This window comes from Chiloscyllium punctatum, chromosome X, assembly GCF_047496795.1.
Source record: "Chiloscyllium punctatum isolate Juve2018m chromosome X, sChiPun1.3, whole genome shotgun sequence".
In the NCBI taxonomy this organism is placed as follows: Eukaryota; Metazoa; Chordata; class Chondrichthyes; order Orectolobiformes; family Hemiscylliidae; genus Chiloscyllium; species Chiloscyllium punctatum.
In genome coordinates, this window is record NC_092791.1 from 17,441,912 (window position 1) to 17,456,242 (window position 14,331).

The following is a 14,331-nucleotide window of genomic DNA, read 5'->3' on the forward strand; positions in this document are numbered from 1 at the left end:
TAGGGAAGTGATTGCTGGGCCTCTTGCTGAGATATTTGTATCATCAATAGTCACAGGTGAGGTGCCGGAAGACTGGAGGTCGGCTAACATGGTGCTACTGTTTAAGAAGGGTGGTAAGGACAAGCCAGGGAACTATAGACCAGTGAGCCTGACCTCGGTGGTGGGCAAGTTGTTGGAGGGAATCCTGAGGGACAGGATGTACATGTATTTGGAAAGGCAAGGACTGATTAGGGATAGTCAACATGGCTTTGTGTGTGGGACATCATGTCTCACAAACTTGATTGAGGTTTTTGATGTAACAAAGAGGATTGATGAGGGCAGAGCAGTAGATGTGATCTATGTGGACTTCAGTAAGGTGTTTGACAAGGTTCCCCATGGGAGACTGGTTAGCAAGGTTAGATACAGGGAGAACTAGCCATTTGGATACAGAACAGGCTCAAAGGTAGAAGACAGAGGGTGGTGGTGGAGGGTAGTTTTTCAGACTGGAGGCCTGTGACTAGTGGAGTGCCACAAGGATCAGTGCTGGGTCCACTGCTTTTCATCATTCATGTAAATGATTTGGATGCAAGTGTAAGAGGTACAATTAGTAAGTTTGCAGATGACACCAAAATTGGAGGTGTAGTGGACAGTGAAGAAGGTTACCTCTGATTACAACAGGATCTTGATCAGATGAGCCAATGGGCTGAGGAGTGGCAGATGGAGTTTAATTCAGATAAATGTGAGGTGCTGCATTTTGGGAAAGCAAATCTTAGCAGGACTTATATACTTAATGGTAAGGTCCCAGGGAGTGTTGCTGAACAAAGAGACCTTGGAATGCAGGTTCATAGCTCCTTGAAAGTGGAGTCGCAGGTAGATAGGCTAGTGAAGAAGGCATTTGGTATGTTTTCTTATATTGCTCAGAGTATTGAGTTCAGGAGTTGAGAGGTCATGTTGCAGCTGTACAGGACATTGGTTAGGCCACTTTTGGAATATTGCGTGCAATTCTGGTCTCCTTCTTATTGGAAGGATGTTGTGAAACTTGAAAGGATTCAGAAAAGATTTACAAGGATGTTGCCAGGTTTGGAGGGTTTGAACTATAGGGAGAGGCTGAACAGGCTGGGGCTGTTTTCCCTGAAGTGTCAGAGGCTGAGGGCTGACCTTATAGAGGTTTATAAAAATCATGAGGGGCATGGATAGGATAAATAGACAAAGTCTTTTCCCTGGGGTCAGGGAGTCCAGAACTAGAAGGGCATAGGTTTAGGGTGAGAGAGGAAAGATATAAAAGAGACCTAAGGGGCAACTTTTTCACGCAGAGTGTGGTACGTGTATGGAATGAGCTGCCAGAGGATGTGGTGGAGGCTGGTACAATTGCAACATTTAAGAGGCACCTGGATGGGTCTTTGAATAGGAAGGGTTTGGAGGGATATGGGCCGGGTGCTGGCAGATGGGACTAGATTAGGTTGGGATATCTGGTCGGCATGGACAGGTTGGACCGAAGGGTCTGTTTCCGTGCTTTACATCTCTATGACACAGGAAAAGTGTGAACCTGTTAACCCAAAACACTCCTTCATAAATTGAAAAGAAACAAAACAGCTTTTGTATAATACCCAAAACACCATTTGTACTGCACTAACCCTAGAGTTCCTGTATCTAATACCTCCATCGGCTTAAGTCACTTGTGACTTCAACTATTGGACTTGAACTGTAGATAGCTTCTTCTGGGAACTATTTTGCACTTGCTTAAATGTATTTGCTTTTAGTAACCTCTTCAAACTTTTTTCCCAGCACTTCTCTTCTGGGATTAACACTGACTGTTTCACTCTAAGGTACCTAGTTCACAAACTATCCTTCCTTTCTCAGGAGCACTGGTCTACACTGCCAGCCTATCCCAAGGTCTTCACAGGGCTGCTCGAACCTCAAAGGAAAACTAAAATCAAAAGCCTCTCTCTCGAGGTTATTGTGTTTCCCTTCTGCTTAAAAAACATTCCAGATGTCTTTAACAAATCTCGAGGCTCCATTATTTACCTTGCAGGGTTGCAAAACATTCTGAAATAAACAAAAAATCCACACAAACCCATTCACTCTAAAGCCAGGCTCCTGTTTTAAAAGAAATCACCATGGCGACAGCAATGCTTATAAATCAATTATTAAGTTCAGATTCATAGAAAACCCACAGGTTGCTAAGTCAAAAAACCAGAAGACTATATGTAAATAAATGATATTTAATTAGTATAAATACTGCAGTTTACATCCCAATTGATGGAACACATTGGGAATAAATACTGTCTGTTTTCTGTCCATCAGTTCTCAATGTACACCAGCATATTCCCCTAAATGGGGCGGCACGGTGGCACAGTGGTTAGCACTGCTGCCTCACAGCGCCAGAGACCTGGGTTCAATTCCCGCCTCAGGCGACTGACTGTGTGGAGTTTGCACGTTCTCCCCGTGTCTGCGTGGGTTTCCTCCGGATGCTCCGGTTTCCTCCCACAGTCCAAAGATGTGTAGGTCAGGTGAATTGGCCATCCTAAATTGCCTGTATTGTAGGTTAGGGGTATGGGTGGGTTGTGCTTCGGCGGGGCGGTGTGGACTTGTTGGGCCGAAGGCCCTGTTTCCACACTGTAAGTAATCTAATCTAATCTAATCTAATCTAATGTCATGTGCTCTAATTTAGTTTACTAAGCTTTTGGTGTGGGGCTTTATGCAGGCACATGTGAACTCCTAGTCCTTGAGATACATTTCTTTCTGCAGATCTTGCCTTCGGAAAACCTGGCGACTGTGGTCATGGCTTCAACAGGTAGTGTCCCATTGAACCAACCTCTTCTCATCCCGCTCAACATGGCTGGTCAAGTTACTGCCCAGCAGGGACTCGTGTTGACTATTCCCACAGCATCCCTTGCTTCTCTCCCAAGCCTTACCTCTGCCACTGGGGCAGGAGGCATCCTTAAGCTCCCTCTGGCAAACTTGCAGGGTAAGCCATGCATGGACACAATACTGTTTTGCTGAATGAGTTTTTTTATAAAATAAGTGCGTTTATTTTGGCATACATTATTGCATATGTCAAGTGCTATGTCAATTACACCCAAAAATGTACATGTTTTGTGATTAAAATTATATCTGTAGTTGTGGAAAATAAGGGGAGATTTTCATCTACGAGTGCCTTGCAACTGTTGAGAGAAAGCGGCTGCCCATTGCTGTGGTCCCCTGAGCAATTTGCACAACTAGGGGATATTCGATATCCAAGCCTCTCAAATGGCTGGGCTGTGTGCCTAACCATTGGACTGGAAATCTCCACCTCCCTTCGATTTGGAATTCCCACGATCTGATCCTCCCAGCTACTACTGCAGATCCATAACTACAAGGTCACGAGTGCTCCACCTCACTCAGTGTTGGCTGCTAAACATTTGCTTGTTGTGTACATAATCCTCTGACCCTGCAGGTCCTCTGGTCCATGGGACGTCAAGATAATGGCACCAATTTTCATCAAGTGCAGGAGCTGAGAATGCTCCTCCTGCCTTAGTTAGGTTTGCGAGGCATGTGTCTATTACAAGCCATTAGGGAGGTTTCCAGAAATTCCATGGGTGGTGCTTTGAGTTCAGAGACCTGATGTTCCAGGTCTCTCCTACTTTCTTCCCACTTCTCCGAATCTTTGGGGAATGTGATTCCCCAAGCGCACAGCAAATGAGGATCTCGGCACTAAGTCCGGAGTGAAAAAAGGCCTTTTTAACTCATCAAGCCTGCTCAGTCCTTGTTCACGTGATAATTTTAAAGTCATTCCAGGTCACACAAGTGACCCCACCACACAATGCACTCTCACACACGCACACATACACACGCGCTGTCTCACACAAAGACACACACTCTCACAGGCATATCCTCCCTCACACTCGTGCACACTCACTAACAAACACACACCCTCTCTCATACACTCACATGGATACACTCACACTCTCTCACACACATATACACCCTCACACTCACACACACTCTCTCTCAAGCACACAGACATGTACTATATCTGACACATTTTCTCTCTCTCTCTCACGCACGCGCATGCACACATATCTATGGGTGAATTTGTATTTGCAGATACATTCTATTTTGTTCAAAAAGCACACCGTGTATAGACAGTCAGTCAATTTGGCATTTTATAAATTCCTACTTTGGAAATAAAACCAGTCTGACTCTAGGTGAAGACAAAGACAAGGCTTCACCTCTTTTATACTGATAAAACCGTAAGTTATCTCTGGGCAGTGACTTGAAAGAAATTCTGCGTCTTGCATTTTGATTGATCCAAACCTGTATCGCCATTCTAATTGATTAAAGATTTAAAAGCCATTTAGGTTTGTTCAATACATTTGCAACAGTTGTATGACCCTTTGATCTTTTACTTATAAAATCTGTGTCTGATGTATCTGCTCTCACTAACACCTGAAGGAAGAGTGAGGCTCCGAAAGCTTGTGGTTTCAAATAAACCTGTTGGACTATAACCCAGTGTCGTGTGATTTTTGACTTTGGCACATTTGTGGTGAACATTTCTACTAGGAATGAGCATCTTGAGATCTTTTAAAACTCAATGGAACAATCTGTGTTGTTAGATTCCAATCAGGCTGTCCAAATAAAAACTCAGAAACATAGACATTTTTAAACGCAGAGTTTGTTGACAAGATCACACCAGCAGCTCTTGCACCTATGTTCCCCTTCACATTTTTTAATCAACCTGGACTTCATACATTGTTACAAATCTCTGGGGTCGGTGGGACTTGACCCTGGACTTTCTGACCCAGAGACTGGGGACACTGTCACTGTGCCACAGTGTCCCTTTATTTTCTTCTTTAATCTGAATGATGAGGAAAGATTTTCCTCTTGGGCTGGGTTCTATCCAGACACCTGGACAGAAAGGACTATCAGACAAACTATACCATCAGGTTTTCCTTCGTGGATTTTCTTTGTTTAAATCAACCAATTCAGAGAAGTTATAATACACCTCTGGAGTAGATGGAGCTTGAACCCAGGCCTGAAAATGTGTTGCTGGAAAAGCGCAGCAGGTCAGGCAGCATCCAAGGAGCAGGAGAATCGACGTTTCGGGCATGAGCCCTTCTTCAGGAATGCGAGGAAGAGAGCTTCTTCAAGGAAGGCATCCTTGCAAGAGGATTCGCAGTAGGTTAAAATCTTCAAGGAGAAAGTGAGGACTGCAGATGCTGGAGATCAGAGCTGAAAATGTGTTGCTGGAAAAGCGCAGCAGATCAGGCAGCATCCAAGGAGCAGGAGAATCGACGTTTCGGGCATGAGCCCTTCTTCAGGAATGCGAAACGTCGATTCTCCTGCTCCTCGGATGCTGCCTGACCTGCTGCGCTTTTCCAGCAACACATTTTCAGCTCTGATCTCCAGCATCTGCAGTCCTCACTTTCTCCTTGAACCCAGGCCTCCTAGTTTAGGGGCAGGGAATTTGCCATTGCATCACAAGAGCCCCTATTGTCCCTTTATGTGTTTCACTTTTCTCATCAACCTGTTCAGTGATGTTATGACACACCTCTGGAGCAGGTGGGACTTGAAACTGGGCCTCATAGCTCAGAGGTATAGGCACTACCATTACACCACAAGAGTCTTCTGAATTTCTATTATAATTATATTAACAGTTTAGCTCACATGGCATTTTGAATAGTGAGACTTTCCACCATTCTATCTTTGGAATATAGCAACAATAAATGAAGTAGGTAATACAACATGCGCAATTAAGGGACCAGTAGGCATTGTGACTGACTATGTGGTGAATCCAAGGGTGAGAAGCTTCTCTGTTGTTATCTGTAATGGAATATGTCTGGATTTTAAAAGTTTATGCTTGGTTCTGAACAATGGATTTTTTTTCTCTTCCCCCCCCCTAAATTCTCTTGTAGCTGCTTCAATGTTGAACCCTGCTCTCCAGCCGACACAGCTTCAACAGGCCTTACAACCTCAGGCCACTCTACAGTCCCTGCCTACATCCGCTGTCCCTCTGAAACAGCTGGAACCTCAAACCCAGGTCACCTCCATTCACCAAGCTCAAGGCCTGACTTTAAACCCTACAATAGTGAGTTACTCCACTGTTAGATTGTTAGATACAATAGAGGAATCAGTAGTAATAGAACCATAAGATCATCTTTTTCACTACGATATATTGTGGTGATCATTGTCTCATTAATGAATTCTAGGAAGTTAGGAGTTTTGTTTTTAATCCGTTGTCCACATTTGCATGTTAATAATTTTTAAAGTGTTTCATTTATATATTCTTGGCTTTGATTTATACTTACAGAAAAAATGTGTAATGATTCCCTGTGATGCAAAATCATACTTTGACTGTTTTGTGACTGAGGCTTTGGCTTAATTTCCAGTATCTTCAGTATTGTGGGTGGCAGTAACATATCTCCAAACCAATTTCCATGTTTTAACATTGGTCAGTGCTTCCTGTGTAATTATAGCAGAGAACTTAATTACTTTCCTTAAAATGCTGTTCTGAAACTGAGTAGAACAACAGAACCAGCCATAGTGTTTAGAATCATAAGAGAAATATATGGAGGAGACAGCATATTGTCATTAAAGCAGTGTTTTCAAAGTGATTTTGTTATTACCTGACCAGGAGGGAGCTATTTATATTAGTCTCTATTTACAACTGGACTGGCGTAACTAGCTCAGATTCTTAGCAGAGAAAATAAAAGGCAAGGGGCAATAAGTTAATCGTCTGAAAAGTTGAAAAATAACAGAATGTCCTTACAGTTTGCATCCAAAACACATGGGGCACTGGCAAGGCAGGATTTCATTTCCAGGTCGTGGTGCAGGGCTGTGTCAGCAATATGCATGAGTTAGGATGAGAATTGGGATTCTGGATTAATGGTGCTGGAAGAGCACAGCAGTTCAGGCAGCATCCAAGGAGCAGCGAAATCAACGTTTCGGGCAAAAGCCCTTCATCAGGAATAAAGCCTGAAGCGTGGAGAGATAAGCTAGAGGAGGGTGGGGTTGGGGAGAAAGTAGCATAGAGTACAATGGGTGAGTGGGGGGAGGGGATGAAGGTGATAGGTCAGGGAGGAGAGGGTGGAGTGGATAGGTGGAAAAGAAGATAGGCAGGTAGGACAAGACCGGACAAGTCATGGGGACAGTGCTGAGCTGGAAGTTTGGAACTAGGGTGAGGTGAGGGAAGGGGAAATGAGGAAACTGTTGAAGTCCACATTGATGCCCTGGGGTTGAAGTGTTCCGAGGCGGAAGATGAGGCGTTCTTCCTCCAGGCGTCTGGTGGTGAGGGAGCGGCGGTGAAGGAGGCCCAGGACCTCCATGTCCTCGGCAGAGTGGGAGGGGGAGTTGAAATGTGGGGCCACAGGACGGTGTGGTTGATTGGTGCGGGTTTCCCAGAGATGTTCCCTAAAGCGCTCTGCTAGGAGGCGCCCAGTCTCCCCAATGCAGAGGAGACCGCATCGGGAGCAACGGATACAATAAATGATATTAGTGGATGTGCAGGTAAACGTTTGATGGATGTGGAAGGCTCTTTTAGGGCCTTGGATGGAGGTGAGGGAGGAGGTGTGGGCGCAGGTTTTACAGTTCCTGCGGTGGCAGGGGAAGGTACCAGGATGGGAGGGTGGGCTTTAGGGGGGCATGGACCTGACCAGGTAGTCACAGAGGGAACGGTCTTTGCGGAAGGCGGAAAGTGGTGGGGAGGGAAATATATCCCTGGTGGTGGGGTCTTTTTGGAGGTGGCGGAAATGTCAGCGGATGATTTAGTTTATTCGAAGGTTGGTAGGGTGGAAGGTGAGCATCAGGGGGATTTCTGTCCTTGTTACGGTTGGAGGGGTGGGGTCTGAGGGCGGAAGTGCGGGATGTGGACGAGATGCGTTGGAGGGCATCTTTAACCACGTGGGAAGGGAAATTGCGGTCTCTAAAGAAGGAGGCCATCTGGTGTGTTCTGTGGTGGAACTGGTCCTCCTGGGAGCAGATATGGCAGAGGAATTGGGAATATGGGATGGCATTTTTGCAGGAGGTAGGATGGGAAGAGGTGTAATCCAGGTAGCGGTGGGAGTCGGTGGGTTTGTAAAATATGTCAGTGTCAAGTCAGTCGGCATTAATGGAGACGGAGAGGTCCAGGAAGGGGAGGGAGGTGTCAGAGATGGTCCAGGTAAATTTAAGGTCAGGGTGGAATATGATTGTGAAGTTGATGAATTGCTCAACCTCCTTGCGGGAGCATGAGGTGGCGCCAATGCAGTCATCAATGTAGCGAAGGAAGAGGTGGGGAGTGGTGCCGGTGTAATTACGGAAGACCAACTGTTCTACGTAGCCCCCAACCTTGAGAATTGGGATGCCTGCTCATCACAATGTGCTCCATTCTGCCTCAGGGCTTTGAGTATATGAGCTTCTCCATTGAGAGAGAGTGGCCAACCTCATTGAGAGTCATATGTGATCACTCAGAATTGACAGTGGAGGACTCTGTAAACTTACAACCTGTGATGCTGGAGCAGCAGCCTTTGCAGATGAGCCCTTGATCATAGAATCCCTACAGTGTGGATTCAGGCTAGTTGGCCAATCAAGTGTACACCAACTCTCCACCCAGAGCATTCCACCTAGACCCACCTTATTCCTGTAACACTGCATTTCCCGTAACTAACCCATCTAGTCTACACCTTCCTGAACACGCTGGGCAATTTCCCATGGCCAATCCACCTAACCTGCACATCTTTGGACTGTGGGAGGAAACTGGAGCGCCCGGACGAAACCCACGCAGACATGGGAAGAGTGTGCAAACTCCACACAGAGGTGAGGCTGGAATTCAACGGATCTCTGGCGTGTGAGGCAGCAGTGCTAACCACCAAGCCACCATGCCATCCTCTAGTATTTACACATTGAGGCTGATGTTGAAAGGTGAAGTGCTGGAAAAGCACAACCAGTCAGGCAACATCCGAGGAACAGGAGAGTCGACGTTTTGAGCATAAGCTGTTCATCAGGAATGAGGGGGTGGCTGGAAATGGTAGAATATTAACTATCCTGTAGCAGAGCAGCTAGCAGATGCATGAAGAAACCATCAAGTTTTCTTTCTGACCTGCACAGGATCCTTATTACAATGAAAAGTACAGAGTTAAATACTTTAAACAGATATCTTCTAATTAAACCTCATGTTCTCTGACAGTTCATTTCACATAGCACAAGATGCCAGTTTACTCTCACCTTGTGCTAAGTATATTACTGTACCGAGATCTGTCTTGCGGATTGCAGCTAACTGAGGTCCCTAATGGAAAGAGTAGATACAGAGGCTTGTTTCACGATCTCCTTTATACCTTCTTGTGATTCTAAACACTGGGGATGCACAGCAAGGTCCATCAGCATCTGAAAAAGGAAAGGATAAGTTAAGAGTTTGAAATGTTGTACTTAGCCTGTGTATTTTGATTTTTCTGTTGATATAGCTGTGTTTTGCATATTTGGATGATTTCTTTTTCCTTCCCTTGATAGCTTAGTAGTCAACCTTCACTTGTGAGCTCTTTGACTGCTACTCCAATTATTGCAAATGCAGTGCCCAGCTTCCAAGGAATTACAAGTCAGATCATAACTAATGCACAAGGACAGGTAAGTCTGCACCAGGCCGGACATTTATCCAATTTGTTTGCACAGTAATAAAAATATGTTTGTTGCGCTGGAAAGTTGTACGGAACAGCTTAACATTCTGACCATCTTTCCCTTCAAATTCCAAAACATATTACCAGCAGTAATAGTTACCTGCATTCAGGAAATTGCACAACCTGTTAAGGCAGCAAGGCCACGTAAAAGCATGAAGGCAAAAACAAATGATTACCTGCTTTTTGTATATACGTATAACATATGCAAAGTCAATAGCTTAGGTTTCAGACTTGGCCTGTTACCAGATCTGTATGTTAAACAGCGAGATGGAGAGAATGTCACTCAGGCCAGATGAATCACAAGTATTTGCTTTTTGTGCATAATGGTGAGGCAGGTGTTTGTCACTGGTTTTATCTTCTGAGAATAGTTTAGATTGTCTGCACATCTGCCATTCTCTCTCCTTATCTGCAAAAACTTTGACTTTTACACCAGTAACTGTGCCTCACTGTGAAGCTGGGTCCCCGAGTTGACAGATTTTCCCAGATTATTGATTGCTGTATCTATGAAAAATGCTTTGCTTGCCCATCTTCCCACATCATCACATGTCTTATTACAAAAAAAAATTCTCATCTGTTAACTGTTCTGAAAAAGGGTCACCGGACCCAAAACGTTAAATCTGATTTCTCTCCACAGATGCTGCCAGACCTGCTACATTTCTCCAGCAATTTCTGTTTGTTTGTGATCTTTAGCTGTTGAATGTGTTTGCTCCAAACAGTCTGACTGAACAGTCACACATTCTGTGGTGTAGAGAATCTCTTGGTAACCGGATTGCTAAAGGTGATGGAGGAGTCAAAAACAAGATAACGGATTGGGAAAATATAACATTTTGTGAGCTAAGAAGGGATCTGGCCCATAGGAACTAGGCACAAAAGTTACCAAATAGGAAATTTTGAAACAGAGTTTGGCTTGCTTGCCTTTATTGGTCAGTGTATTGAGTATAGGAGTTGCAAGGTCATATTACGGCAGTACAGGACATTGGTTAGGCACCTTTGGAATATTGCATTCAATTCTAGTCTCCCTGCTATAAGAAAGATGTTATTAAACTTGGAAGGGTTCCGAAAAAATTTACAAGGATGTTGCTGGGATTGGAGGGTTTGAGCTATAGGGGGAGGCTCAATAGGCTGGGGCTGCTTTCCCTGGAGGCTGAGAGGTGAACTTATAGAGGTTTATAAAATTATGAGGGGCATGAATTGGGTGAATAGACAAGGTAGGAGAGGGTAGGGTAGGAGAGTTCAAAACTAGAGGGCATAGTTTTAAGGTGAGAGGGGAAAGATTTGGACCTAAGGGGCAACTTTATCACACAGAAGGTGGTACGTGTATGGAATGAGCTGCCAGAGGAAGTGATGGAATCGGGTGCAATTACAACAATTAAAAGACATCTGGATGGATATATGAATAGGAAGGGTTTAGAAGGATATGAACAAAATCCTGGCAAACGAGACTAGATCAGTTTAGAATATCTGGTTGGCTTGGATGAGTTGAACCAAAGCATCTGTTTCCGTGTTGTATGATTCTATAAGATGGAAAAAATTCAGCATTACCCAGCAATTGCCAACCAGTGAGCAGCACGCTTTCGCAGGAGTGGCTACTCTGGAATATGCTGACACCCAAATCTGGAGGGAGCAGGCAGTTATTTTGTTTAACAGTTCTGTTGTGAAGCGTTGGGTACTTTCTGCTTGCTCTTGCAGTAAATTAAGCCAGCCCTGAACCTCTGCAGTAAGAAGAACAGGTAATTTAGGGTCACTTGCCATCTGGTTAAATTAGTATGTGCGCAGTAGTAACATCCACAAAGATTAGATTAGATTACTTACAGTGTGGAAACAGGCCCTTCGGCCCAACAAGTCCACACCGACCCGCCGAAGCGCACCCACCCATACCCATTCCCCTACATCTAACACTATGGGCAATTTAGCGTGGCCAATTCACCTAACCTGCACATCTTTGGACTGTGGGAGGAAACCGGAACACCCAGAGGAGAATGTGCAAACTCCACACCGTCAGTCGCCTGAGGCAGGAATTGAACCCGGGTCTCTGGCGCTGTGAGGCAGCAGTGCTAACCACTGTGCCACCATGCCGCCCAAGACTTGGTTCTTTGTTCACACCAACCTTCGAGCCACCACCAATTTTAAAGGAAGTTCCTTGAGTCACTGGAAACTGTTTATTTTAGGGACTAGGCCTCTTAGTTATGTGAATTGCAGTCGAATGGTGTAGTGAGAATCCCCATTGCAATTTTAAGACACTGCGATGGAGAGTGTACCATGTGTACCCATATGACCACACATTGAACGACCTTAAAATAACAACTGCTGGCTACTCCAAACAACAGTCCAGAGTTTTTTTTTAACCTAGAGTGAATTTTCTGGCTTCACAAAAGTGGTGGAGATCACTACTAGCCAAGTTCAACTTACTTGTATTTGTGTGATATGCTGAAGTAGACAAAGTCAGTGGGATGTAGAATCTTTGGGGTGGGTGAGTGGTTAATGGAGCTTTCAAGTTGGAAGGCTGGTGCCTGGGGATAATTAATCTGACAGGATGAGAAATTTTGATTTCCCGATGATGGGTTGAGACGCAGAGATATACTCAGTGATGTGTTTGTGTTGAGCAGTCCCACCAGCCTGTGGCAGGTTCCTACTTGTAATATATTTGCATGTCATGAATATTCATCAACATGTAGTCATTTTTAATAAGGTCAGCGGTGAATGTGAATCCTGTAGTACCTGTTTCACAGTCAGTTCAAAATGGGTGAGCTATCAGTTTTGTGAAACTTTTGCAAGGTCAGCAGTTTTTAGTGTTTCACTCTACGGCACAAGAGAGAGGAGCAGGAGAACGGCAGCTTGCATGGAGGCTCAGGACCAGAACTGGAGCAATGAAGCTGGAAGAGCCCTGGGGGAGTGAGGTCAGTTTGTCAAAGTAATGTTACGACCCACTTGTGAAAGTATGCAGATTCTTGAGCCTCACTATTCCTGGGGTTGTCGCAAAAGCTAATGGTTTAATCAAAGTACTGAAAGAGTCCAATTTACCTGTCTAATACAATCAGGCTGACACAAAACACTAAGCAGGTTCCTGCTCTTCACAAGAACTATCCTTTTTTTACAAATGAATAAGTTGAAGCCACAGGTAGACAAAACTGTGAATTATCAACGTATAACTCTACAATCCACTTTTAAAACCTCCACACACAAGTCTCCATGCATGGTGGCACAGTGGTTAGCACTGCTGCCTCACAGCGCCAGAGACCCGGGTTCAATTCCCACCTTGGGTGACTGTCTGTGTGGGGTTTGCACATTCTCCCCGTGTCTGCGTGAGTTTCCTCCAGGTGCTCCGGTTTCCTCCCACAATCCAAAAAGGTGCAGGTTAGGTGAATTGGCCATGGTAAATTGCCCATAGTGTTAGGTACATTAGTCAGGGGTAAATGGGTCTGGGTGGGTTGCTGTTCGGAGGGTCGGTGTGGACTTGTCGGGCCAAAGGGCCTGTTTCCACACTGTAGGGAATCTAATCTAATCACATAGACAAAATTGGCGTTATGGGTGGAGGAAAATAAACAGATCAACTGATGGGAGAAAATAACTGACTTTCTTCAGGTTTTAGTAACTTTTATTGCAGAGAAATAGAGAGAATCTTTTCCGTCCATATTCCGAAGACTTCTCTCCCTCTGTTGTAAACACCTGTTCATCTGTCCAGGAACCAATGAGAAAGCTGTCGTCAGGCTGATGATGTCCGATATCTACAATCAGTCACAATTGTACAAACCAATTGCCTGTTGCTGGACAGAACTCACTCTGCATCTCACCCAACTCAATTCCATGTCACCATATCTCTCATCCTCCCTTGCTTGCAACACAGCAATGTAAACATAACATACAATGAGTTCCAGTAACCTGTTTCACAGAATTCCTGCAGTCTAGAAGCAGGCCATTCAGTGCATTGAGTTCACACTGATCCTCCAAACAGCATCCCACCCAGATCCCCTTACCCTATCTCTGTGTCTCTGTAACCCTGATGCTGTAAGGCAGCAGTGCTAACCACTGAGCCACCGTTCTGCTCTGTTTCTTGATGTACAGCAACGTCTTCCCCAGAACTTGGTTTTAAAACATTCCTCTTCTCATTTTAGCCCAAAATAAAAAGATGAGGTCTTTATTGTAGGAAAATGATGGGCCTAGCAGACAGTGTCAGTAGTGTCCAATGTTTATTCATCTTAGGGTGTTGGCCAGCACAGTCTTTACAGGGCTCTGGCTTCATGCACAACAGCTCTTTCAGGAGCTGGTACAGACACGAAGAAACGAATGGCCTCCTTCTTTACTGTACAGTTCTATGATTTTAACGATCCATTCTGAGTGATCTCAAACAATGTCCTTCAACGCAAATGCTAAATTGAATGCATTTCCCATGGAGATTGCTGGCACTTCAAATTTTAATTGTAATTATAATTGAAAAAGCAAAAAGAGAGAAAGCAGAAATGGTGCACAGTTCTAGTTACTATGTTGGTATGGCACACTGTAGGCATCATCCAGCCCTTCATTTCTGTTCCCAATATCTTCCTGCTTATAGAATGGGGAGGGAGAGATACCTGACCTCAATTTAAAAGTCATGATGATGGTTAAAATGCCGGGTCAGCAATGTCAGTTAAGTGGTTAAACACAGTAGTATTAATTGTAATAGGCTTATTTTGATGTGGTTGCACTCATTCTGTAGCCTGATGTAGGTTAATATGTTTGCCTTTATGTT

General features: G+C 44.6%; 1 protein-coding gene across 6 annotated transcripts in view; it reads left to right on the plus strand.

Moving 5' to 3' along the window:
• The window catches only part of pou6f1 (POU class 6 homeobox 1), a 131,552-nt gene that overhangs the window by 61,089 nt on the left and 56,132 nt on the right, over positions 1–14,331 (plus strand). For all 6 annotated transcript variants that reach the window (XM_072567305.1, XM_072567303.1, XM_072567304.1 and 3 more), the window contains 3 exons: positions 2,728–2,947; positions 5,874–6,046; positions 9,442–9,555. In XM_072567305.1, the coding sequence (XP_072423406.1) occupies positions 2,728–2,947; positions 5,874–6,046; positions 9,442–9,555 (507 nt within the window). The remainder of the gene's footprint in view (positions 1–2,727; positions 2,948–5,873; positions 6,047–9,441; positions 9,556–14,331) is intronic.